The 25,591-nt window shown below is 41.2% G+C and overlaps 2 protein-coding genes across 6 annotated transcripts; both read right to left on the bottom strand.

The window, feature by feature from the left end:
* Positions 1-667: 667 nt before the first annotated feature.
* Positions 668-13,554, bottom strand: LOC311265538 (zinc finger protein 335-like). Of its 5 annotated transcripts, none has more exons than XM_084367290.1 (28): positions 13,435-13,554; positions 11,339-11,532; positions 10,920-11,196; positions 10,719-10,796; positions 9,357-10,484; positions 9,077-9,259; positions 8,793-8,957; positions 8,417-8,675; positions 8,139-8,316; positions 7,930-8,042; positions 7,811-7,829; positions 7,597-7,713; positions 7,118-7,194; positions 6,779-6,939; positions 6,457-6,677; positions 6,247-6,346; positions 6,071-6,159; positions 5,729-5,985; positions 5,511-5,625; positions 5,222-5,419; positions 4,896-5,038; positions 4,630-4,769; positions 4,393-4,490; positions 4,188-4,274; positions 3,591-3,674; positions 3,440-3,499; positions 3,236-3,341; positions 668-1,393 (listed from the first exon to the last, which is right to left on the bottom strand). In XM_084367290.1, the coding sequence occupies exons 2-28, from the start codon at positions 11,528-11,530 to the stop codon at positions 1,272-1,274; spliced, it is 4,767 nt and encodes a 1,588-aa protein (XP_084223416.1). In that variant the 5' UTR covers positions 11,531-11,532; positions 13,435-13,554; the 3' UTR covers positions 668-1,271. The 5 variants fall into 5 exon arrangements, with proteins under 5 accessions (XP_084223416.1, XP_084223419.1, XP_084223420.1 ...); XM_084367293.1 differs by having other exon boundaries at positions 4,188-4,253; XM_084367294.1 differs by having other exon boundaries at positions 4,188-4,250.
* An 875-nt stretch (positions 13,555-14,429) lies between these two features.
* On the bottom strand, positions 14,430-19,685 carry mmp9 (matrix metallopeptidase 9). The gene is made up of 13 exons (XM_084366467.1): positions 19,363-19,685; positions 18,909-19,147; positions 18,229-18,377; positions 18,011-18,139; positions 17,725-17,898; positions 16,844-17,017; positions 16,577-16,750; positions 16,319-16,474; positions 16,007-16,229; positions 15,756-15,895; positions 15,514-15,664; positions 15,261-15,364; positions 14,430-15,145 (listed from the first exon to the last, which is right to left on the bottom strand). The coding sequence occupies exons 1-13, from the start codon at positions 19,498-19,500 to the stop codon at positions 15,021-15,023; spliced, it is 2,076 nt and encodes a 691-aa protein (XP_084222593.1). The 5' UTR covers positions 19,501-19,685; the 3' UTR covers positions 14,430-15,020.
* Between the last annotated feature and the right edge of the window lie 5,906 nt (positions 19,686-25,591).

Raw genomic sequence — 25,591 nt, 5'->3', positions numbered from 1 at the left:
GAAGTATTTCCTGTCGTATTGTGTGACACTATCATACAGTAATGTTAGCTAGGAAGTGGTTCAATTCTCACCTTAGCTGTTGTCTAACGGAGGCTAACGGTTTTCAAGTAGGCTACGTTGTTTTACCTTCATATATGGCTCAATGTCACTCTGGACTGTCACTATCCATTGTCTTTTCAGTTGCTGACCAATCAAGAAGTGGTTAAATGATAATAGTTTGTAAGATTTGCTATGTTTATACGACTTGCAACCTTGAACACAGCAGTACGAAATTTGAGCTTCCCACCCTGAACGTGATGTCAGAGGAAAATGGCCGCCGTTTGAATATGGTCTGTGGCTTTGCCGTTTTTTTGTCCACTGCATTATAATATAGTGATACTTTAAAGTGGATATACCGTAAATACCTTTATGGGCCCATTTTATGCTCATTTTCAGGTTCATTTTATATTTATTAATTACATTGTTCTTTTCATACTGTCCATTGCTGAGGATGGTGACTTATGAAAGTCTGGAAGTCCTGACGGGTCGCTCGAATGGACAGCTTCGGAAAACAGGCTGTGTGTATTTCTCTGTGAATTGAGCCTTTTAATACATTCACCTATACCTGCTTTATAATGAAAAACGAGAGAAGTATTACTTTGGGACCCGTAAGAACAAGATCTTGACATAAAAGTATACATAAAGTGATTTATTTGGTGTCAGCTTTCAGCTTATTAAACCATTCATATTCACCAAATCAACACATCTCCTCCATCACAGAACAGAAGACAAATGGAAAAAAGTATGTACATTCAGAAAACACAATGCTGCGGATTAACAACAATCATATCTGATTACAGATGAAAAATAAACACTCCCTTTTCACTACTCCATTCAAAAACTTAAACGTTCGCTCGGATGAGCTGTATAATTTCTACAATATGATATAAGCCATTTGATTTTCGTTAATAACATTGTCTCGCAAATGGAAGCAGTTGAGGCACATAGACACAAATCATTTTTAAGGATTCAGAATAGACCAATCTTGCCTAAATTAACTCTTAAATGCACAGCCCCTATGATTAAGTTAGAAGCAATGGGTGCAATAACTTGAATTTACAAAAAGCTGTTCACCTCATTGAACAGTGCGACCACCCTCGAGCAGATGATTCTGTAGTTCACAGCCAGCTGAATGCATAAATAAGTTGAGGTCACTGTACTTGTCAGCTCATAGTGGTTTGTGTTGGTCCTGCTCTGTGCAGGTTTGAACCCAGGTAGGTTTGAAAAAACGTCTACTCGTCTGTGAAGGTAATGACGTCATAGTGGATGCCTTGCTGCTGCAGCTGCTCCAGCTGCTCAGGTGTAGCTTCAGTGTAAAGTGTCTGGGTCTGTGCCATGGCTGCATCTGCTACAGCTGCAAGAACAAAGATCAGAATTCATGTTATTTACAAGCTTATAATCATTAATAATAATAATAATGATAATAATAATAATAATAATAATAATAATAATAATAATAATAATAAACTTTAATTACAAAGCACCTTTTCAAACTAGTTTCAAACAAGTGCTTTATTGTAGCAATAAAAACAGATTCCAATACAATGACAGTGATATATTGATATAAAAATAGTCTAAGAGGATACGATAAGACAGAATGAAACATTATGAAACACATGTTTAACCAGTGTAATGAAGCTAAAATTGGGGTCAAATGTACTCTTTCATTTGAATTTATGATGAGTTTGCAGCAGCATTTTGAATTAACTGAAGTCTGGAAAAGTTGGGTTTGTTTTAGCATGAGTGGAGTGAGTCACAGTAGTCTAAACGGGAAAGTTTCCAGGTTCTTAGAAGACAGAAAGGACCAGATCTTAGAGATTCTGCATAACTGCGAAAACAAGGCAAACCCATTTCATTAAGATATTCTGTTAAAATCGTATGGTCTACTGTATTAAAAGGCAGCTGTGAGATCTAACGGTTTAAAATAGAAGGTTGGCCATAATCATTCATTATGGATAAGACCTTTAAAGGATAACTACCGTTTTTTACAACCTGGACCTTATTTCTGGCAAAATATATGGTCATTTACTCACCCAGATAACTTTGGTGTCATTCGGCGTCGTTCGGACGAAATTAGATCCAGTGTAGCGGCGATATATCCATATAATGGGAGAGACGGGGCAGCGACACACAGCCTCTATATAACGCATTATCTGCCACGAAACTAGTTCATTTCATCAATATTTTGTTATGAAATGCTAGCGCTATTAGCCTCTGAGTCCGGGCTCGTCTATTGTCAACATCCGGGGTCTGTAGGCTGATCTACTACCTCTGACCTGGAAGATGTCGTCTCTGAGCTGCGCGCGCACCCGCGACAGCGCGGCTTGTTTACCTGTAGCTGCTACTGCTAGTTTGACCCCGGATGTTGATAACGGACGAGCCCGGACTCAGAGGGGAATAGCGCTAGCATTTCATAACAAAATATTGATGAAATTAACTAGTTTCGTGGCAGATAATGCGTTATATAGAGGCTGTGTGTCGCTGCCCCGTCTCTCCCATTATATGGATATATCGCCGCTACACTGGATCTAATTTCGTCCGAACGACGCCGAATGACACCAAAGTTATCTGGGTGAGTAAATGATCATATATTTTGCCAGAAATAAGGTCCAGGTTGTAAAAAACGGTAGTTATCCTTTAACTATTCATTCCACGGATCACACAGGTGGTTTGGTGATGTAATGTATTTTCACCATTATCACCATTTTCACCAGCAATAAAATTTCAATTCCTTTCACTGAAATCAGCCTTTAGCCATTGTCTCCTCCTTGATGGTGCGTTCAAGAGTGCATCGTCATCAGTGTTTTCAGAGTCGGCTACCAAAAGAGGAACTTTTTTACTCCACATTACTTCGCATTAAAATAGGATTTGAGTCAGATGCTTTTTGCCAGCCAGCTCTCAAACATGCATGAGCGCATCTTGAATAACACTAACAAGTAGGCAAGAGAGTTTAATGGATTACTGATATTGTATACAGTCTCCTCAAACTTGTCTTTATCTGATAGATTTTTATAGTAACGAGAGGAAGTCAACAGCTGCAAGACAATTTATAAACCTTGATTACTGTGGTATGCTTTGGGAAACGTTTCATTGGTATAGTCCTTACTGAATTTGGTAAATATAAACAATTTAACAGTGTGGTGGAGGACAGAATATAAAACAAGTGAAGAGCAATCTGCTCCCTGTGAGAGCCAACCTGTGACAGCAGAGTGGGCGGCAGCCTCCAGGTCTTCAGGATTCACAATCTGTTGCTCCGAGCTCACAGGTAGGTACTGGATCTGACCATCATGACTCACAGCAATCTGAACACATAAAGAACAAAACAAAAACCTCTCACTGTAAAGCATTTGAGGTTATCTGCCAACTTTAGATTGTTCTAGATGACGAATATCTGCCTCACCTGTTGCTCCTGCAGAAATGACCCGTCATGCTCATACTGGATGATCTGTCCATCTGGCATCTGAGAACAGAAGAGCAGTTTGAACAAGACGCCTCAAAACACAACATTTATCCTGCAGTTACGGTGACTTCTCACAAGGTAAAACACTGACCTGTATGTGGTTGCCATCAGCTACTACAACATACTCCTGAGGGAGCAAGTGCTGCACTCCGTCCTGTGAGATGATGTACTGAACCTGAAACATGTGACGAATGAGTTGAAATGAAGGAACAGAACTAGCTTTACTATTTAAAGGGATAATAAGTACCATTTATGCATTCAAATATATGTATTTATATATATTATATTGAGTTGTGTACTGCATTATCTCAAATAGGAAAGGAGAATATCATTAGATCATTTCAGCACTGACATTGCAATGTGCACATGCACAAAAGCTATATAGCGAGACATGCAATGTCAAATTAATTAAAATGTGTCATGCTACAACTCTTACAAAATAATAATACAAAAGGGAAAGTCAGATTTTTCTGATTTTTCACACTAATGTATATGAGAAGTCTGTCTGTTATTAGATCATTTAGTCCGATTGGGTTCTTGTACACATGGGAGTTTGTTGCTTATGAGTGACACAGCAAACATTACTTGACCAATTAATTAACAAAGCAGGGCCTACTTAACATATATTCATCTCTGATATTCAACTGTTGTCGGGGACATTAAAACAGGAAGTGGTAGAATCTCTTACCTCAGTCACCTGGTTGTCTCCTGTCATCAAGTGCTGAACTGTCTGTCCGTCTATGGTGGTTATCTGCTGGATATATGTGCCCTCCTCCTGATTAATGTACAATTAATCCATTTAGTTATAAAAAGAGTGGCTACATACAGTATGTAAAAACACCTATACTGCATGAGACCATCATATTGAGTTACATGTCCAGCATCATATTTACCTGGTCTGACAGTGCCTGTTCTTGAGCTACAATGATGTGTTCCTGTCCGAGGGCCTGTAATCGCTCTGGAGTGATCACTGTCTGATGTGCCTGCAGGGCTGTCGACACACACAGCAAAACACACACATTTCATTTTTGTGACTTTATTTCTTTTGATTCTTGTCTACTTTAACCTATAAGCCTGTTTTGATCTGTTTGATGAGCTGATATTTTTCAGCCTTATTTTGTGTTCCGTACACTGTAGTGTGGCCAGGGCCTCCTCATCACTGTTCACTATGATGGTTTGTTGAGATGTGGCGCTGCGATTCTTGCGTGTTGGATGATCCTGATTGTGAAGACGTTCCATGTGAAACTTCAGATGGCCATTACGGTTAAACCTGAGATATTAGACAAAAAAACATTGATGTTTGTACATCGGTGTCACCGCAGATGTGTTGCATTCAAATATTTTCCTAATTTAAAGCAACACATTTTCTGCTGATTCAAATGAGGTATGCTCCCACCTTTGTCCACAAAGTTTGCAAGAAAACGGTTTCTCATTGGTGTGTGTCATCATGTGTCGCCGCAGGTCTTTCTTGTTCTTGGAGGCAAAGCTACAGTTTGGACACTTGTGAGGGCGTAGATAGGAATGTTGCCCCATGTGAGCCTAAAGACAAACAAGATATCAATCGCAAGGTCAAAAGATTCAGGACAGAAATGCTTTTGAAATGACAGAAACACCTAAAAATAGATAATATTGACAGTTAAATTACATAAAGGTAAAGGTAGGTCTAAAGGTTGGAAATTATAAAGAGTTGAGTACAGAGTTGAAGACAGAGAGACGGCTCACCTTGACCTCGGGCCAGGAGGTGGAGGTGAATTCACAGTCAGGACACTTGAAGGTGTTTGTATCCAAGTGCGCCCTCTTGTGGTTCTCCATGTCGGAGCGTCCGTGGAAAGACTCCATGCATATTCGGCAGGAAAACCTTTTGGTGCTCAGACCGGGAGAGCTCACCGCAGAGGGAGAGGCTGGAGCTTCACTGCTCAGCTGACAGAAAACACAAAACACAGTCAGAGAGGAGGAATCGCCACTGTACACAGATCTTTACATGCCAAAACAACTGATCTCTTGTAGTTACCTCCACCTGCTGCAAAACACCATCAGGCAGCGCTGAGGCGAGGTAGAACTTGTCACTTTTCAGGCTCTCTGATCCCGAGACTTCTACAGTCTGAGAAGGACTGCTCTCACCATTACTGCAAAGACATAGAGGTCATCAGTCTTATTCTAATTATTCATATGACTATGTTTTCCAGTAACATCTGTTCTTTCTAATCAGAGAGAAGTGTGTTATGTTACCTGTACTCAGGGCTAGGATTCTCTTCAGCCGTCTGTTCCACCACACTGAAGTCCCCTCCACCATCATAGGCTTCGATGGCGATCTGGGTGAGCTCTCCTGTTTCTGAGGTGGCTGCCTCGTAGGCCTCTTGTAGCACTGTCTCACCGTTCTCAGACACATGGAAGGTCACAACCTTCTGGGCCTGACCTGGTGTTGCGGTCAACGTACTCCACGTTCCCTTTTCTAAAGCTTTGCTATCTGACTTCAGCACTGCCACCTGAGGAGCACAATCAGTCAATTCTTCCATTTTATTGCTTATTCTCTATGTTAAGTGACGTTTTATAATGAGCCACAGTACCAACCTGTAAGGCGTTTCCAACCAGTTCCCGGGCATTGCTCATATTTAGCAGCAGGTCGAGGGCATTTTGTGCGGATAGATCACTGGATTCAGCTGTAGTGCACATGGAGAAAAGTCAGAATGTGTCCTTAAGTTGACATACCTCACCAGAAATACTAATAATAAAGTCTCTTCAGTGACCTTGTTCGTAGATGATGGTGGTGTTTCCTAATGCATCCTGGGACACTGAGGCATTTTCCATACCCTGCATGGCTTGTAGTGTCGCAGAATCCACTGCGACCTAATAACGGAGGGTGAAAAAAACATTTACAAAACTGCAAAAAAAGATATAACGCTAAAATTAAATTTAACTGGGGCCTGAAAAAAATAACACAACATTAATAGACTCACAATAGTGTTCTGCATGCCCTGTGTGTCCTCATGTTGTTGCTTGAGCTCCTCGATCTGCTGCAGGGTGAAGAAGGGTCGGCGTCGCCTCCTCACAGGCTCCTCAGGGTGAGACACAGACCAATCCTCAAACGCCTCAGGGTGGCGACACTGCACGTGTAGACGCAGGTTCTTCCTGTGCTTGGTCGTGAAGTGACACATTTCACAGGAGAAAGGCTTCTCTCCTGTAGGACGCACATTCATAACTCAGCGTTTGTACAGTTTTACATTCATGAGGTCGAACATTAAATAATAAACTTTGTAAAAGCCTTTCTGCCACACTGACCTGTGTGTTTGATGGCCAGATGGGAGACGAGGAACTCCTCTTTAGAAGTGGAGTATTTACAGTAGTCACACTTGAAGGGCCGGTCGTTAGTGTGGGACAGCTGATGGTTGAGCAGCAGCTTCTTGTTGTCGCAAGTGTAATCGCAAAATTCACACTTGAACCTGGCACAAGCACATCCACGAGTTATTAAGTGTGATGATGTCATCATTGCTTACATCAAACAAAATGACCAGTGTTGATTCATGAAGGCCTACTGCAACAAAAATTGCTCATCAGATAATTCTGTTAAATTCATGTTTTGAAATGCACACTGACAAAATCAATGTTTGGAATACTGACTTGCTGTCTCCAAGGCTCTGGATGTGGGTCAGCAGGTGCATTTTGAACGTGTACCGTTTCTTGAAGGATTTCCCACACTGCGAAGACAGAAAGGCATCTTCAACAAGAGTTTTGGAGTAGATTAAAAAGCTTATAAAATTAAAGGTTTAAGTTTTCTACTTGCTTTCCTGTGAGGACAGTCATGGTTATGCACAACATTGTTGCACAATGACATTGTTTTATAGGGCAAGTAAATCATGCGCTCAAAGAAGGAAGGAAGGTAAACCCAAAATCTTCAAAACCTCCAAAATCAAAAATATCTTTATAGGTAATTCTCAATTGGTGAACGGTGTCCAAAGTTTCTGGACACTAGAATTAAGTGAAAACAGAGAATGTATGGAAAGTCACTACATTGTCAGGGAAGTACAGGTTGTGGTTAACTCATGATTCAAATTCTTAAATAATGGTGATCTTGATTTATACAATCTTTGTTCTCTGACCTTGTCACACATGTGTGGTTTCTCTGAGCTGTGGGTCTTCATGTGCTGGGTCAGTCTCTTTTGCATGGGGTAAACTCTGTGACACACAGGGCAGAGGAACTCGGACACCTTTGGTACCTGCAAGAATGAACACGGAGTTGATGGGTTAAATGGCCCAACACCATGAGGATGCTAATGGGCATTTTACTATCATTCAAATACAGAAATGTCTTACCGACTCTGTCTTTCTTCTTCTGTTGGATGGAAAAGAAACAGAAACAATATTAAAAATCCTGCAAAAACGTGTTCTGTATTTGGAATTATTTATCGTGTGTTGTTAAATGAGCTACTTACTTGTCTTTTTTGTGGACTGCTGAATGACGAATGACGTCTTTCCTGTACACACTCGTGTAATCACACTCGTCACACTTGAATGGCTTGGTGCCCTCGTGATTGAACATGTGTTCCTGCAAAAACAGACAACTTTTAGGAAACTGTTGCATGAAACATGCAAGCAAACTGAGGTTAACCTAAATATTTTGGTCTGTTTTATTGCAACTGACCTTGAGTGAGGACCAGCGCTTGCAGCGATAGTTGCACTGGAGGCACTTGAAGAGCTCGGGGTCATTGCCTTCGTGAGAGTCCACGTGGAAGCGCAAATCTTCTTGAGTGAGGAAGCGCGAGCCACAGATCCAGCAGTTGTGAGGTCTCAGGAGCGGTTTGAGGGATTTATAGTACCGACTGGAGGACAATGAGAGAAAGAAGCAGTTAGCTTGTTGTGAGTTGTTTTACAGTTAATTCTGCAAAACGACCTTATTACTAATACTAATTTGACACTTACTTTCGATTCATATACTTCTTATACTTCTTCCGAAGAAAATGCTTGGAGGGTCGGCCACGCTTCCTCTGGAAGAACTCCTCCTCTGGCTGTGTGTTGGATGAGGGGTCTTTGTTCTCAGAGTCTGATTGGCTAATTGCTGCCTCAGCTGTGTCTCCATCGGTCTCCATTGCAGGAACATTGTTTAACCCAGAGGAGGTTGCCTCTTCGGGCACACTAGCATCCCCATTAATCCTGGGCTTCTTTGCAATGCTCTCTGCTTCTGTAACATAGATACAAAACAAGAATAAAAACACAGCAACCACAATTGTAAGCTTTGTGATGTAAGTGATGCATCATGTGCTGTGTTAGGCTGTTCTGTCTAAAACTTAAAACCGACCTTTGGGGTTGTAGCCTTCTTCTAAAAGGCTGTACTTCCTCGGACGGCCAACTTTACGTCGAGGACGCCCTGGAGAGGAGGAAGAGATCGGAGGAGCGGGCTTCTTCAGAATGGCTGGTGGTCTTCCGTTGCAATCCTCCTCTGCTGGGTTGTAGTCACTGTCCTCTGCAGATAAACAAAGAAGCAGGGAGAGGGATGTCAGAATATGATTCCTATCTTTTGACGAATTCACTAACTCAGAAATGTAAGAATGAATGTGTTTAATGAAAATCATCCTCACTGACCTTCAGGATCATCAATTGCACCAGCATCTACAATATCATCCTCCTCTTCTTCTGCTTGTTGAGGCTCAGCAGCCTTCGATTTTGCTGCCCTCCTCTCTTCAGCTTCCTCCTTCTCCGCCTGGCGACGGGCCAATGTCTCACTTTTAGGAGGCCGTCCACGTTTACGTTTCTTTGCATTGTCCCCTAAAAACCAGACATTACACCAAGAATAAATTACAATTAAAAAAAAACAGAAGGTCCATAAAAAAAAAAAAAAATCAACCATACCACTGGACATTACCTGCTGGTTTAAAGTGTTTGTCTCTCATATGGTTGATGAGTGTGTCTTTGGAGGCACTCTTGTATGGACACATCTTACACTTGAACTGCTGTACGATCACCACTTCCATCATCTCCTCAAGCTCAGCCAGGTTTGGCGGTCTGTCTCCAGAGCCTTCAGCCACTGTTGATGTCTCCATCTCCCTGACCATCCCACATTCATCCTGTGGCCCCTGGGAGCCTTGAGGCTCCTCTTGACTGGGTGAGCACTGCTGTGCCAGCTCAGGCTCTGGATTGGACGTGTACGTCCCGCTACTGCTGATGAAAGGCCCGGGCTGGCTCTCGCTGCACTCCAAAGCCTCTGGGAGCCCGCCCGAGCCGGCCGTGTCTGCCAGAGGGTGGTCTGATGAGGAGCTGTCATCGGCGTACAGAGAAGCTTCTGGTCCGTTGCTGCTTTCCATGTAACAGGAGTGATGTGGCTGCTGTTGGGAGTGCTGCGGCTGATCTGGGTCCTGGTTCTGCTCGTCATCTTCATCATCGTCCCTCGCTTGGTACTGAGAGCAACCTGGTTGCTCAGAGTCTGCAGCTGCGACACACTCCGCTCCGTACTCAGCCCCATACTGCCGACTCTGTGTCCGGTGGTCTGCACTACTGTCAATGTAACTTCGTGAATGATGCGGTCTCTCGCCATCGTCCACTGCACACTCCAGATACCCAGCGCTGCACTCCACCACATAGTGACCTCGGCTGGTTGGGTTTGAGTCAGCCCCGCTGCATTCCACATATCCAGGCAGGTCCTGGTCACTATTATCCCCACTGTAGTCAGGGAAACCAGACTGGGACCGAGTCTGGTCGGGTTCCTCGCCTGAACACTCCACATAGGAGGATGAGGACTCCTCTGTCTGGTCTGGACCATCTGCACTGCAGTCCATGTACTGGGAGGGGTGGGAATGCTGGGGCTGGTCAGGTTGACTGCTGCTGTCCTCTGGGTAACCCGAGTGACCCGGCTGGTCGTCAGGCTGGTCAGGTTCAAGGTTGCCCTGCAGGTCTCCTTGGTCCACACAGGTGGACGTGGGGCCTTCTGCAAGAGCTTCTATGGATATACGATCAGAGAGGGCTGAGGATGACATGTGGGCTACCATGGGAGCACCTGTAGTGGATAAATACAAATACATGGATTCTACGAGTGTACAATTATTTCAATAAAAACTTGTTAAAACGCTAAAATAAAGTTGGTTCATAACAAGTTAACACAGAAAGGTTAAATGATGTATCTGCCTGATAAATAAAAACTTTCTGAGTAACATCCAGCCGGAATATTCTGTATGTTGTTTCTTTTGTCCATAAACATTTATTGAGTTAGCGGTAACAATAGCACACTCACCGTCATCCGGTCCTTGCAATATCAGATACTGGGTTGTTTCTGCACCTCCGTCTTCTGCACTTGTCACAGCTATGCAACCTGATAGAGGAACAGTAAATAGGATCAGATTTTTGCAACTTAATGGCGAACTAATCAAACTGACAAAGCCCCAAAGCTGCTCAGCTTATGATATAATGGAAAGTGGAGTCTCAGTGGAAATACCATTCATGATATCAGGGCCGATTGTTGACTCTATGATCTTGTCAATGGCAGATCCCAGATCTGACGAGGTAGAAGCTGTTGAGTCAGAAACCATCATGGCTCCCTCAGACACAGCACTGGAGTGGACCAGCATTTGGGGTGACTCAGACACTAGCACTGACTGAGTCACTGTGGACACGCTGGACACGCTGGTGGACTGGGCCACTGAGGAGGAGTCTGGGAGATGGACTGATGAAACTCTGACGTCTGTACTGGAGCTGGTTTCTGGGATGAACACCTTGAGGGGAGGGGCAAGAACATGATATCAATAAACTTTTGTCATGAAGTCAAAAAGCCTGGTTTTGTTGCCTTTAGGACAAAGCTGTTTCCTCACTCATGTGCACACAGTCATCCTTTTCATTTGTTTACAAAAAGCTTACCACAACTCCCTCTGAGCTCTGTCCCACATGACAGTCGGACTCTGGGGCCTGTGCATGAGAGGCAGCAGCATCACTGCTGTCTGCAGACATGGCCTCCGATGACTCCATACCCATGCCGCTTTCAGACGGCTCCTCCATCCCAGAGGGACCTGCATCACTGCTGCTCTCCACCTCATTCTCCTCAGAATCCATAACTATCCACAAAAATAAAAACAAGAAGTCATTTTGTGTCATTTTTAAAGCATACTTCAGTCACCTGCAAGTTCATTGTGTTACGATAAACATAACTCATTCCTAGTTCCTTAGTTACTTGCCATAGGGCAGCTGTTTGAGTGTTTGGAGGATTTAAGGTACTTTATAGTTCTGGCTAATTTGTCCCTTGATAAACAGCAAAGCGTGTAAATAGTAAGACCTTCAAGACCTGCTGGAACAGGGGCAGTTTTTCAAACAGTTTTTTCATAAAGGTAACTAAGGGCATGTTGCCCATCTGTCTCATTAACTCTAGCAGAGGGCCAACTAACTGGAAAAATGTTGGAAGTATGCCAATGATAGGTTTGTAGCAGAGATGTGGACTCGAGTTGACTGAACTCACTGTTTTGATGACTTGACAGAAAATAAATGACAGGAGACTCTACTTCAACTTGGACGTTAAAGACTTGTGACTTGACTTCAGACATGATGACTCAAATCTGTGTGTTTTCAATTTAGTGTATTGTAGTCTGGCTGTCAGTATTTAACTCTTTAAAGGTGATGGGAGGGAATATTTTTTGATTGAGAAGAAATTAACAAAGCTTTAATAAAGTTTTTTGTTTGTTTGATTTATTTCACTGAATCTCAATAAACAAATTCAATTCATTGTCATACTTCATGAAGAGGTTGGATAAATTGGTCAATAATGTTATTATCTTACAGGTACTAACACCTTGTCTTTTCTCTTTACAAAGACCAGATGCTGCAGGTAGGACTGAAGTTTCTTGGGTGAGGAAAAAGTAATTCTATCTTTCCAAATATAATGCAGATGGAAACAAAGTTTAAAATAGCTAAATCCTTATGCAGTGGTGAAGAGTGACACAGTAAGTCCACAATTGTGACTTACTGACACGTTAAACTTTTGCTCCACAACATACAGTTCATGTTTTTGTAAGGACAGAACATTTCCTATGCTGCAGGTGACAGATTGTAAACTCCTTTGGGCAAATGATGTTCTTATGATCCTGGGATAAATAAACTGACATGAATTGTGATAGTATGAAACATGTATTAATATACCAAGACTTTTCCTTGATTGCAGGTCTTTTGCACACGATCCTTTTGCTATAGTCACGTTAGTAAAGGAGTTTTCTGATGTTTATCTATCATGACGTGGTTAATCATACGTGTTCAGAACATTGTTTATGTGGCAAATGTTAAAACCAACGTAACTGCTCCTTGAGTTTATCTACACAACTAACACAGCTTTTACCCTAGCCGATGCATGTTGTCTGTATACATTATTATTAGCAACATGAAGTTTCTTTACTCAAGGATGTGTACTCAATGTTGCTGTGATTAAAGGGTTTGCTGTTGAACGGTTTACGTTTTAACTGGTCAAGTATGACAATACTTGTAAAATGACATCACCCTTGGTAAACAGCTAGCTAAGCTATGTAGAAACTTACTGCCAACGTTAACCAGAACAGCTAACGTTAGCTTTTAGCTGGCTAACTAGCAGTGTTGTCACTGTTGCTCGGGATCTTATTTAAAGAGGCTGCACATCACATATAAATGTCTCGCACTTATACAATGACAGTTTCTGTGGTTGAACGGGATAGCGCTATTGAACGAAGAACTTGTCATTGATCTAAGCAAGTTGACACATCAACAGCGTCCGACACAACGCGTGCTAGCCGTTTAAAAACGGGCCTAGCTGCCCTTCATCCTGCCTGCTCCGCGTCGCCATTTTACACCAGGCAGCCCGATTTTACACTCAGGCATTCTGAGAGCTCTACTGGGGACCTCGAGGGCCTCAGCTGCGGCAGACCGCCCAAATGCTCTCCCTGAAGAAAATGAAAACATTTTCCCTCCCCGGCACTAGAATCTCCACGCTTTTTTCTTACCGTACGTTTTCGTGTAGAAAGGTATCCTTTAGTGTAGATGCGCTAAATAGAACAGAAATTAGTAACCGATAATTGTTGCTTCATTCTAGTCGGGCGCCATGAGACTCTCCTTGCTTCCTGTCCGTGCAACCGGATCTTATTTATTTTTTTGTTGAAAACTGGCTCGTTGTTTAACCAAACATTTTTCTATATATACGATTATTCAACTGTTTGTATTTACTGACATATTGGCCGTTTTTTGGTTTCTTCAGATTCGGTTAATGTGATGTTTACAATCACTTGGTGGACTATTGTTTTTAGAGGAAGGCGTATTACGCAATTGGATGCGGAGTAATATGTATACACTTCGGGCTGTTGTTGTCAGTGTTGATAATCAATACAGCAGAAAGTAAATAAGTGACATGTCCACAGGACACATCCTGGCTCACAATGTCGCCTGTGTTTTTGCGGCTGTGTATGAAGGGTGGAAGTATTTTTTAAAATTATTATTTTATGTTACTTGAGGCCACTTTCCTAAAAGAATAATGACAGTTTTGTGTTGTGAATGATGAATGTAAGACAGGATAAATGGTAAACATGACTCTGTTTTCATCATAGCATGATCCATTTTTCATTTCACAGGCATTTTTACCCCTTTGTTTTATTTCACATGTAATTCTGTCACCTCCATTTTTATCATTTATCTTTGTTACTTCCACCCCTCATACACTACTCAGAATTAGTTTGGGATATTTTACTGTTTATTCTGTGACATAACTAAATTTTCTTTTTATTTTGGTCCCCAAAAATGATGCAACACATTTCATTTTACTTCTATTGCATATTCATGCACACGCATTTATGTGCCCATATCCCAAATATCCCTAACTCATTTCGAGAGGCGTAGTTGTGGGAACATAGATTCAAATGTTGAATAGTATCGGATGTGGGAATCATAGTGTTGTTGTCAGATAATCCGTGTGCTCTAGTAAAGGATTGAGACGGAGGACAGTGGCTTGTAGTTCTCATGGAATGTTTATTGCATTGAAAGTTAAAACTTTAATACAAAACACATCAGTCACATAAATAATTTCAGTGAAGGAGACATGCATTGTCTTCCAGTGCAAGTAATTGGCTTTAAAGCCATATTTAGAAATAAACACAGAATTATACAAAACAAACAAGCTTGTGGACACAAAAATAAGATAATTGCTATAAATACCAAAATAATCCAATACTGTTAAAAGTCTGAACCTGTCAGACATAAAGAAATTAAATATCTGGAATCTGATCCAGATAGTTTTTAAGAATAGTTTAATTGTGTTTATGGCTCTTAAATTTTAGACCACCATAATAAATTCACAGACGATCAGACTGGGAGCAGGGTAGTGTCTTGCTCTCCTTTTGGGCCTCTGACTTAATTTTAAGTCAATGCTGTATGTTTCAGAATTAGCCAGCAACCATGGTGGCCAGTTATTCACATCCGAGAAAGCACAAACATACAACAGGTGCTATACACAAATACTGCATCTCATTTTCCCAGACGAGATAAATAAATGCTTCCACATTACAGACGATTTCCAGCTCATCCCTGTGTGTTCGTCTCCTCAGTATCTACTGCTTGAAGAATCTGAGCACTTGAGGAGGTCGTATTTCACGTAGCCGACACGATCCACCTGTCTGCGGGAGTTCATGCGCCAGTAGAAGCGGTCCCGGCAGAAGTAGAAGTGACCTAAAGCAGAAATGAAATCAAAATGAGGATTCTTACATGTAACAATCGGCTGTTATTTGCAGATATTTTTATTGGGCTCAGTAGATAAATATTTTGAATTGACAGGTTTATTTACCATTGTACTGGAACACATCATGGGCGTCATTGGGGACACCACCAAAGACGGCATCTGTGTATCTGGGGTACCCTCTGTCGATTTTCTGGGCCTTCACATCAAGCCTGTGTTGATCATACCAGAGAATGTTGTCAACATGGCAAAAATAATCACAAAACAAAGAATTACAGTTGTCAAAGAAGAACAGAGTAGGGCAAAAATTAAGTGCTTCCAGGAACATATATTTCCTAACCCAACCACAATTTTAACTCACCTCCAGAAGTTCTCCCCACTGAACAGCAGCACTTTGCCTTTCCCCCTCTGCAGTGCTCCCTCCACCTTCTGAATGCTGCTGGGGAGGCCGAGCTTCTCAATGCTGCGGGGTCCCAGAACACTCTGGCCTGTGTACACCCAGAATCGGGTTCCTATAGACAGAAAATGTTCATTATAAAAATGATCTGCACTTTTGGTTTAATTTGTCACTGGTCCCTTATACAGTGTATACAACTTAATTACCTGAGAAGAAGTACAGTTTCTTGGTCAGAATGTCCTCAAAGGCAGAGTCAATGACTGCTGGCAGGGCTGGCCACTTCTCAGAAACTGCAAATGGTCCTTTGGGTCCTGCATCACCCGTGCTGGACGTCTTCCAGTAATTTCTGTCAATCAACACATACAGTTAACATATCATTTCCAGTTCTTGATTATGATGCTTGTTTTTTTTTTTTTTTTTACTTCTGTCACAAAGATGAACAGATGGATTTGCTCACCCGTCCTTGAAGAAGTGCAGCTCTCCCTGAATCACAGTGATGGTGTCAAATTTGGTCATCTTGCAGGCGTCTTTGGTCGGGTCAACAGGTCGTGTGGTGGTAGTGGGGGTGTGTTCAGTGGGTTCAGGTTCATCTGTGGTGTCAGTCTCGTCAATGTCTGGGTAGATGTCAGTGGTGGGGACGTCAGGCTGAGGAGGGGTGGGATCAGGGCCTGTTCTGCTTCCTGAAAACAAAATATTGTAGTTTGAGAAAAATTGCTGATAAATATTTTTATGCGATTTTGCTTGGTAAAGCAGTTTGTCATGACCGTACCATAGAGAAACTGGATGCCCTCAATGTCGTCTTCATGCAGATGGAAGTCCTCCACATAGGTGTACATGGGGTACATGAGAGCCTCTCTGATGTTGGAGTGATCCAGGCCAAGGGCATGTCCGAACTCATGGGCTGCCACCAGGAACAGACTGTAACCTGGAACACATTCAGAAAGGAATATTAATGAATGACAAGGATGAACATCCAAAACATTTGACCTGTAATCTACTTTTCCTATTGTATTTCTTTGTGACTTACCCTGGTCAGGACAGAAGCCCCATTTCTTGTCGTCATCGTAGTTGTCAGTGGTAGCGCACCACAACTTGCCATCTCCTCTTCCCTCACTAGTACAGGCGTCGTACTCTTTACCCAGGAACACAAAGGGGAAGCGGCAGGAATCTCCGTCAGAGTTTCCACCGATTGTAGTGGTGTCTGTCCAAACACAGTCATCACAAAAACAGTGAGAAAACAAGCCATTATGGCAGCACTCCAAGGCATTCGTGCAATGTGGTTCCTGTCACCCACCTCTACTGGGACAGAATCCAAATTTCTTGTCGTTGTCAAAGTTGCTTGTGGTTGCACACCAGCGGTAACCATCACTGCGGCCCTCTGTGGTGCAGCTGTCATATTCTTTACCCAGGAAGACGAAGGGGAAGACGCACTCAGCTCCGTCGGCGTTTCCTCCAAATGTGAAGAGAACTGTCAGGATGAAAATTGAGGGTGAGGATGAGCGGGTGAAGCGAGTCAGCGCGCCTAACAAACAAATCCCCTCATCTGGCTGACCTCTGACACTAGCAGAATAAATTGTCAAGCTACAGGGATACAGATACAGGGATGAGGGAGGGCTTTAAAAATCGCTAGGTGTTTTCATAGATGTATGCATGTGTTTGTGTGTATAAAATATAAATGTTATGAAATATAAATTTGTGGTAATAACTTGATCAATGTATATATATTATGTATATTTGTATGAATGTGTGAGTGTATGTATGTACGTAGATGTGTGCGTGTGTAGGTATGTATATGTACGTGTATTCAGCACATATTTATATATGCATATGGGTGTGTATGTAAATATATTTATATATAATATGGTATAATTGTAATTGTACATATAGTATAAGGAATTGTATATAGTTAGATGGGAGTGTACAAAGGTACACGGGTTCCGGAATGGAAGTAAATTGATTATTATTTAATACTGAGTTGTGGAGAAGGTGGAGGATTAAATGAGTGTATACTTCTTCCTACTCCTTTGAGGGCATGTCAATGCTTGTTAATGGAATATACTTTGTAACATGCTTTTCATTTTATTATGCTTATTTATCCAACTACTTTAACTTTTTTGTTGTGTTTTGTTTTCAAATGTCCATAATAAATTCATTCATTCATTCATTCAAGCTTACGTTCGCTTGGGCAGAAGCCAAATTTCTTGTCCCTGCCGTAGTCGGCTGTGGTCGCGCACCATGGCAGGTTGTCTTCACGGCCCTCGGTGGTGCAGGTGGTGTAGGACTTGCCCTCGAACAGGAAGGGGAAGTGGCACATGGCTCCATCCGCATTCCCATAGCGAGTCTTCACAGCTGAGGTGACACAAATGTTTTTTTTAATGTTTAATGCAATACACAAAGTGAACACAAGGTGGCGACAACGTCACATTAATTGTTGTTGGAGTGAGCATCTTTGTGTGATTACCTGGTCCTGTCCCCAGAGTCCAGTACTCATCATCGTCAAAGTGGGCGTCTCCCTGCACGCCCTGACCGGGGGGGAAAGCGTGGGCCAGAAGGCCATCCTTACCATCAAATGGGTACCCGTCTCCGTGGTCTGAACAGAGGATTAAATCACACATCAGCACAGGTATAACAATTACAGTTCAACTTTGAGCCATCATTAAGAACAGCACAGAAACACACCGGCTTTTCCAAATGAAATCATGATGTCAGCTGTGCCATCAAAGAGGCGCGTGAACGTCAGAGGGGTGACGTCCCTCCACACCTTGAAGGCTCTGGCGAAGGCATCATCAATCAGCGCAATCTCCATGTCCGGAGAATAGTTCAAGATCCTGTGGAGAAGAGCAGGATGGCACTGTGCATTCAGACTTACTGTACAACGATGTAAGTGAAGACACGTACTGTAGTAATATGTCTCCATCAGAGACTGTGTGAGGCGCACAGTGCTCAAGAGGAAACTTACTACAGTCACTCAGGTAGTACTGCACTTTTGATGCACTTAAACTGTAGTATCTCTACGTTGTACTTCTACTCTGCTACATTTCAGAAGCAAATATTTTAGGCTACTTTTCATTCCTCTTCATTTATCTGACAGGTTTAGCTGCTAGGTACTTAAAAAATAAAATGAATAACCAGCCACATTATTATGTCAGTAATATTATAAAGATTATCAGATTATATAATATAATATATTTTACTTATAAATTTGCACTTTCTAAAATTTCAATGCAGGACTTTTACTTTTACTTAATACTTACTTTTAAAAATGTACTTAAAATATTTGAATACTTGTTCTACCACTATTGGTGCATTGAAGTGAAAACATTATAATATCATCAACTCTATTCTTTCTCTCCACTCACCTATAAGTGACATCTTTATGGTCCCATTTGAGGTCTCCATCAAATGTTTTGTAGTTGGCCACATCAGGAACCCCACAGCGAGGCGTTTTCATGGCAGCCAGGGTAGGCTGATCCAGCTCTCCAGTCTCCTCCAGCCCCATCTGCCTCTGCATCCTCTTCAAAGCCTTGGAGGTGGACACCATAGACTGGAAGCCACTGCGTTTCAGCGTGTCCATGTAGCCAAACTTCTTCAGATAACCCTGGCAGGAAAACACGAGAAACCACATTAATGACTTGGTCCATAGAAGAAGAAAAAAATCTGTCATTTTTGTGTCTCTTTAATGAAGAAGAAAATATTTTTCTCCTCATTATGATTGGGATGTCTGTGCAGGTAATTACCTCCCTGCACAGCTTGATTGCACACATTTTTGGGAATCTCACTCCATCAAGACAAAATGAACCATCTGCTACTCACTTCTGCCAGCTCCGTATCAGTCATGTTTTTGATGACATCTCCTGGGAAGGTGACAAAGACGGACTTGAGGGGAAGGCTCGATCCGTCCTGAATGCTTATCCCCAAAACTAAGCACACAGCAAAAGCACATAATCTCATGATGAGATTTTTAGTAGGCTGCTGCAAATATCTAAAAAAAGGTCTAAAGTCTTGCAGTGAAGTGCAAAAAAAAGTAAGTGAAAAGCTTCTCTGCTGAAGTCAACAGTGTCTCTCCTTCAGTGTTGGCTTCCTCTTTGTTTTGACTGGTGACTCTTGTTGTTGTCTCTGCTTTGTGCCCTTGCTTGAGCTTGTGGACCTTGTTTTTATGCAATGTAAAGCCTTAGTCACCTCGCTCCCGCCTACTACTAACCTCAAACCCTCCCACTACATCTTGACAGACGGTAGTGGTTTAATGGACGTGGGGAATTTCCAAAATATCCACATTTAGCTTTACCTAACAGCAAATGAGTGGTGAACTAATTGTTCTTGTTTGGAGATATTTCAGCCTAGAACGGGTGTGGTGTGTTGAGTGAACAATGGCAGTGGTAAATGAGACAAATTATGGTGGCAAATTATTATGGTTGCATTCATGTTATTGTTAAAATTCTGCCTGGAAACCCGCACAAATTATTAACCAAATGACAAATAGCTGTGAAAGCTGTTAAAGTAGCCGTCATCTTAAGAATTTACATCAAAAAAACTTGTAGGAAATAACCTAAAGGGAGTATAAACACAATGTTTAGATCAGGGGTGCCCCAACTTTTTCTCTTTGAGGGTCAAAACTGAAACTTAATGATGGACCGCGGGCCAAGAGCAAGCACCTGTTGTATTGCATTGTTTTGTTATTATGCAAAATGGTCTGTTGATCCAAGTCTGACCCAATTTGTTAATTTGCTGATTCTGCCCGCAGTGCTCAGGTTCTGAAAAGTAACTAAGAGCAATTTATCTCGCAAAAAACCCAGCAATAACATTGATTCATATTTTATTCTTTTAAAAAGTGAATTTTATTTTTTTTTTGCTAGAAACATCTGGCAAGCCAAATCAAACCTCACGACGGACCATGGGCTCTACTTTGGGCAGCCCTGGTTTAGATGCTTATTGTACATTGTCGTTGTCATCGTCTTAATTACTGTGAAAAGGTCTTTTACATGTTTTTTCACGAGTACAACACACTCATCATGGGACCTAGCCAGACACTTCCGTTATTTTGAAGCTTAAAGTAATGATATAAAAAAAAGTTTGCTTCCACTTTTTTCATAAATAGAAATTTTTTTCCCCGTAATCTATAGTTAGATACTGAATAAAATGCCAAAGTAGGTCAAGCCCGAAAGTACATATAAAAACATGTTTTTATTTTCTAAGATTGCAAACCTTTGGTCTGTTTTACTTTAATCTTTAAATTTTCCATGATGAAATGATTGAGGTGATTAAGAAATCCCTGTGTATTCTTTGTTGTATTACTGCACTGTTGTTGGCAGAGGTTTTGGGAACTACCTGCTTCATCATCATTATACTAATGCTGATGTAATGTCCCTAAAGTGACCCAATTCATTAGCAATGATTTATACGCCTTATTTTGGCAATGACTGTTGCACCAAATGGTTCCCTATTTTTCCTAGAATGAGGATCTTACTCCTCTATCAGTCATGCACATCTCTATTGTATAACAGTCTCAGCCATGTGTCAAAAAACATTTTTTTTTTAATGAAGAACCACTTGTGTGTTGGCTTATCTGTCATCTTCAGAGTACCAGCTATGTGCAGTAGTGTGTGTATGCTGGGTATATGTTGATAGTTTGGGGTATGTGAATATCAAGGTGTTGTGGGCAAGGTTGTGTCTCAGCCAGCATTCCATGACTCACTGCGTTCCCACATGAATGACCAAAGCTGCAGATGAGGGGCTTTTTCTTCAGTGAGCACACCACTGACATCCTTTCTTCCTGTGCAAACATGTTTACTTAGTAGCTCTGCTGCATTTTCAGATGCAGGAAAGTAAACAACTCTCTTTAACTGATGTGCCAAATCAAAATACTCCATTAAAAGTCAAAAGGGTAGGTCCTCCCCAGGCCCCTGTGGAATAATGGTATTCCGAATCATACGTGGACTCAAAAATAGCTGCACGGACTTTCTTAATTTGGAGAGTTCAGAGAATTAAATTGACATCCGCTTGCACAGATTCTCTTGCCTTTTAAGGTCAAGGAAATCTTGTACCTATCAATGTACTAATGAGGAGGAGGTGTAATGTTTTGGCCTGTGTTTTGAGGAGGAAGACATCCTTCCTCAAATTTGAGATGGTGGTTGATGCTTCACACACTTGGACACATGCATCATTCTTACTGTTGAAATATCAAGGAAATGTTGTCATATCTTCTTCTCGCTGAGTAGTTCTTCATTCGAATGTTATTTCTGTTATTTGTTGGGATTTAACCATGGAGAGCAGAATCCATGATAATGCCTATCTTTGGCATAGTGAGATCAACATGTCTACGCAGGTGCTTTAAAGTTGAAATCTATCACAATACACATACTTCTCCAGATTAGGACAATGATACTGACAGGTCAAAACACATTTGTTTGCAAGGGGGATTCAAAAAAGTGAATTTCCTTTATATTTATGATGCTTGTGGTCCTTTGCTCACAGTTATTTTATAAGCATGTTAACATAAAAAGAAACCCAACACATTATTGCTGGAAAATACTAAATGTAATACTGCATGAAGTGAAAAATGTCCTTTGTTTTAAGTGGGTAAAGACATTTAAAACAGGCATTTGGTTAACACACAAAAATAATAGCAGCTCCATTTTAGTTACATTACATACATTCATACTGTACATCTATTTTTGGTCACATGGATTAAAATTCATTCAGACTAAAGCTACTCTATCCGGCTCTGGTTTTTAACGCTCATTCAGACACAATCAGAAGGTTATTTCTGTCTAAATGTGGCTCCTCAGAGGATCCCCAGGCCTCCTTTGAAAACATCTGCCACTGATTTTACATGGCGTCAAAGGCTTAATGAATACGGCTCCATGCATTTGAACAAATGCCACATTTCATTTGGTTTCGCCACTTTGCCTCCGAAAAGACGTCTGGCACAGAAACCTCGAAAAATACACATTTTTGTGTGGCATGCTTCCCAAAATTGCCCTCAATCACAGCACAGCCCGTTGGCACACAACATAACTGTAAGAGGTGGCCAACTGCGTCATAGAGAGCTGGATAATATCATAGTAGAGCAACAAGACCCTCACAGGCTCACGTGGGCGAGATCCTTATGAAGCGTGCAACGTCAGAGCCGTGGAATATCAAAAAGTCTTCATTTGTGACCTCGCTCTATTTTTTTCTGGGGCTGCTAAAACACAGCCTCACGAATGAAAACACAATCTCTATTAAATGTCCCAGACATGGTCTAAATGTTGGCATTTTAAGATCAGTAATAGCTCAGGGTGAAAACTCTAGCTCTACATATGAAACACTGAGTTTAAATCAGGGCATGATTTTCTTTAGCTAATCTAGATTTTCAGTGTTTACAGCCAGTTATGCAACGTTGTGCTTAATTGAGACATGCCCTGTTTAGACTCAAACTGTCTTGTTAAAGCAAACTGTTTATGTCTTATGGTATGTTTCTAGCAGGCAGTTATAAATGCAAAAATCACTTCCTGTCTGCCACAGTTGATGTGGTTCCTTGGCCAGCTTCCTCGTTCAGCTGCGTTGTGTTTTTTATTACGACTGGTTTGTTGACTTTGTGGTGGGACACAGAGACTGTGCAGCGCACAGGACCGTCACTGCGTTTGATGTGGAAGGGGAGTGTTACCCCATCGCCAAGTCCAGGTACTTTACCCAGCCCTGCTGAGTCTGCTGTTCCTTGCAGTTATTCTGGGAATAGTTGTGTTTTTATACCCCACTAAACTCTGGCAACAGTTTACTCTGGCTTTCCAAGAAGTTTGCCTCTGCATTTCCTCTGCCTTATTTCGATCATCCTGTGTTGTCATTATTATAGTAACAATGAAACTAAAACAGAAATGAACATTGTGTCTAATGTATTGTGTCTAATGTATTGTCTCTGAATATTTGCATCTCTAATTTGTCAAGACAGTATGCATGCTTGTGGGTGAAATTGGCACACTAAACTCCTTAGAGCACAACAAACAAAACAAGTGACACAACCAAAACAGAAACTGATCAAAACAAGCAAATCGGCAGGGCGGATACCACATTCTGCCCTTCAAGCCCTCAAGTGTCACTCATAACAGCTTGTCTGTAATGAGTCATAAGTCAGCATGCTAAGTTCGGCAGAAATTATTCCATGAACAAACTTAAAACACTGGCCATAAAGTTGTGTACAGTCATATGAACAGGACCGTAGGAGCACAAAAACCCACAGCTTTGACTCATGTTTCCCTGGATCAGCAGACGGGAGTGCTACTTCTGCTTCATCAAACACTTTATCAAAATGTAGACTATTAGTCACCCCTGGGAATATTTCTTGGCCGCTGTGCTAGTACCTGCTCAGACAGTATCTCAGTGTAACAACCTGATAAGCAGCTGTAAAGATTATGAGATTCTGATACAGAGGGAGGCAAACAGAAATAAATTAATCATATAAACAACATCCAAATATAAATATATTCAGTGTTTTTAGATGCATTATAGTACATTGAGATGATGAAATGGCAGACGTAGTGATAATGATGACTCATATTGATGCGTCCTCCTTGTCATATCCACTTCAGGATGACTAATAAAGTCAGTTAATGAGTGGTGAACTAATTATTCTTGTTTGGAGATATTCCAGCCTAGAAGGGGCGTGGTGTGTTGAGTGAACAATGGCAGTGTTAAATGAGATAAATCATGGTGGAAAATTATTAAGGTTGATTCATATATTTTAATTCTGCCTGGAAAACCACACAAATTATTAACCAAATGACAAATTACTGTGAAAGCTGTTAAAGTAGCTATCATCTTAAGAATTTACATCAGAAAAACTTGTAGGAAATAACCTAAAGGGAGTATAAACACAATGTTTAGATCAGGGGTGCCCCAACTTTTTCTCTTGGAGGGTCAAAACTGAAACTTAATGATGGACCACGGGCCAAGAGCAAGCACCTGTTGTATTGCATTGTTGCGTTAAGATGCAAAACGCTAGTACCTGCTCAAACCATATCTTAGTGTAACAACCTGAGAATCAGCTGTAAAGATTATGAGATTCTGATACAGAGGGAGGCAAACACAAATAAATTAATCATATAAACAACATACAAATATAAATATATTCAATGTTTTTAGATGCATTATAGTACGTTGAGATGATGAAATGACAGACATAGTAATAATGATGACTCATATTGATGAGTCACCCTTGTCATATCCACTTCAGGATGACTAATATAAAATACGAGGTTAGGTTTAAGTGCTGCAGGTCATTGTTAAAACCAAGATTAGGGTTGATAAGGTGAAAAAACTAAATAAATGAGCAAAACATAATAATTGTGTTAATCTCAATCCATGTTGTTGCAGTGACCTACTGGTGTCCCGCAAAGATCTATTCTTGGTTCAGTCCTATTCAGTCTGTATATCAGCAACCTTCTATCTGTTTGTCCTGAAGTTGAAACCAAATATACAAAGATGATACTGTGTTATTTGCACATGGCAGACCCAAAACAGACATTGCGACTAAGCTCACTAGCTGAAGGTCTCAAGAGGGCTGTCAAATCAAAGCACTTCCATTGTTGCTCAGTTTTTTAAGAAAAATTCAGATTTTAAGTCGGGATAAACAGGAAAAAGACTCCTGCACACTGTCCACTTCACTTGTGGTTAAGTTTATTGACAACGTTTCAGTACTTAGACCTTCATCAGGTGTACTAACAGTATAAATGTAATACAAATGTAGGTTAGAGCTTCAAAGAAATATACTGTGGGAACTGGCTAGAAAAAAAGGCACCTCTTTATTGTGAAATATTAGACCATGCTTCCTAGCGGTCTGGATGACTTAATTCTTAATGTGACAGCATGAGTTGGCCTGTTCTGTAATCTTTGACAGGTGCCTTTTTTTCTAGCCAGTTCCCACAGTACATTTTTTTGAAGCTCTAACCTACTTCTGTATTACATTTACACTGTTAGACTATTTCTATTGTGTACATATGTGCATTGATTGATGCATTGATTGATTGATTTTATATATATATATACATATATATATATATTTAAACGT

The sequence above is a fragment of the Pagrus pagrus genome (assembly GCF_965226575.1).
Source record: "Pagrus pagrus genome assembly, chromosome: 11".
NCBI classification, from domain to species: domain Eukaryota; kingdom Metazoa; phylum Chordata; class Actinopteri; order Spariformes; family Sparidae; genus Pagrus; species Pagrus pagrus.
This window is presented reverse-complemented; position numbering and strand designations above follow the sequence as displayed.

Coding starts and splice junctions, on each gene's coding strand:
- LOC311265538 (XM_084367290.1), bottom strand. CDS start 11,530: ATGGATTCTGAGGAGAATGAGGTGGAGAGCAGCAGTGATGCAGGTCCC. Junction 6,678..6,778: donor TCTGGCCATCAAACACACAG/GTCAGTGTGGCA, acceptor TGCGTCCTACAG/GAGAGAAGCCTTTCTCCTGT. Junction 6,347..6,456: donor AGGGCATGCAGAACACTATT/GTGAGTCTATTA, acceptor CTCCGTTATTAG/GTCGCAGTGGATTCTGCGAC.
- mmp9 (XM_084366467.1), bottom strand. CDS start 19,500: ATGAGATTATGTGCTTTTGCTGTGTGCTTAGTTTTGGGGATAAGCATT. Junction 16,230..16,318: donor GGGCATCCAGTTTCTCTATG/GTACGGTCATGA, acceptor TTTTGTTTTCAG/GAAGCAGAACAGGCCCTGAT. Junction 15,365..15,513: donor AGTGGGGAGAACTTCTGGAG/GTGAGTTAAAAT, acceptor TGATCAACACAG/GCTTGATGTGAAGGCCCAGA.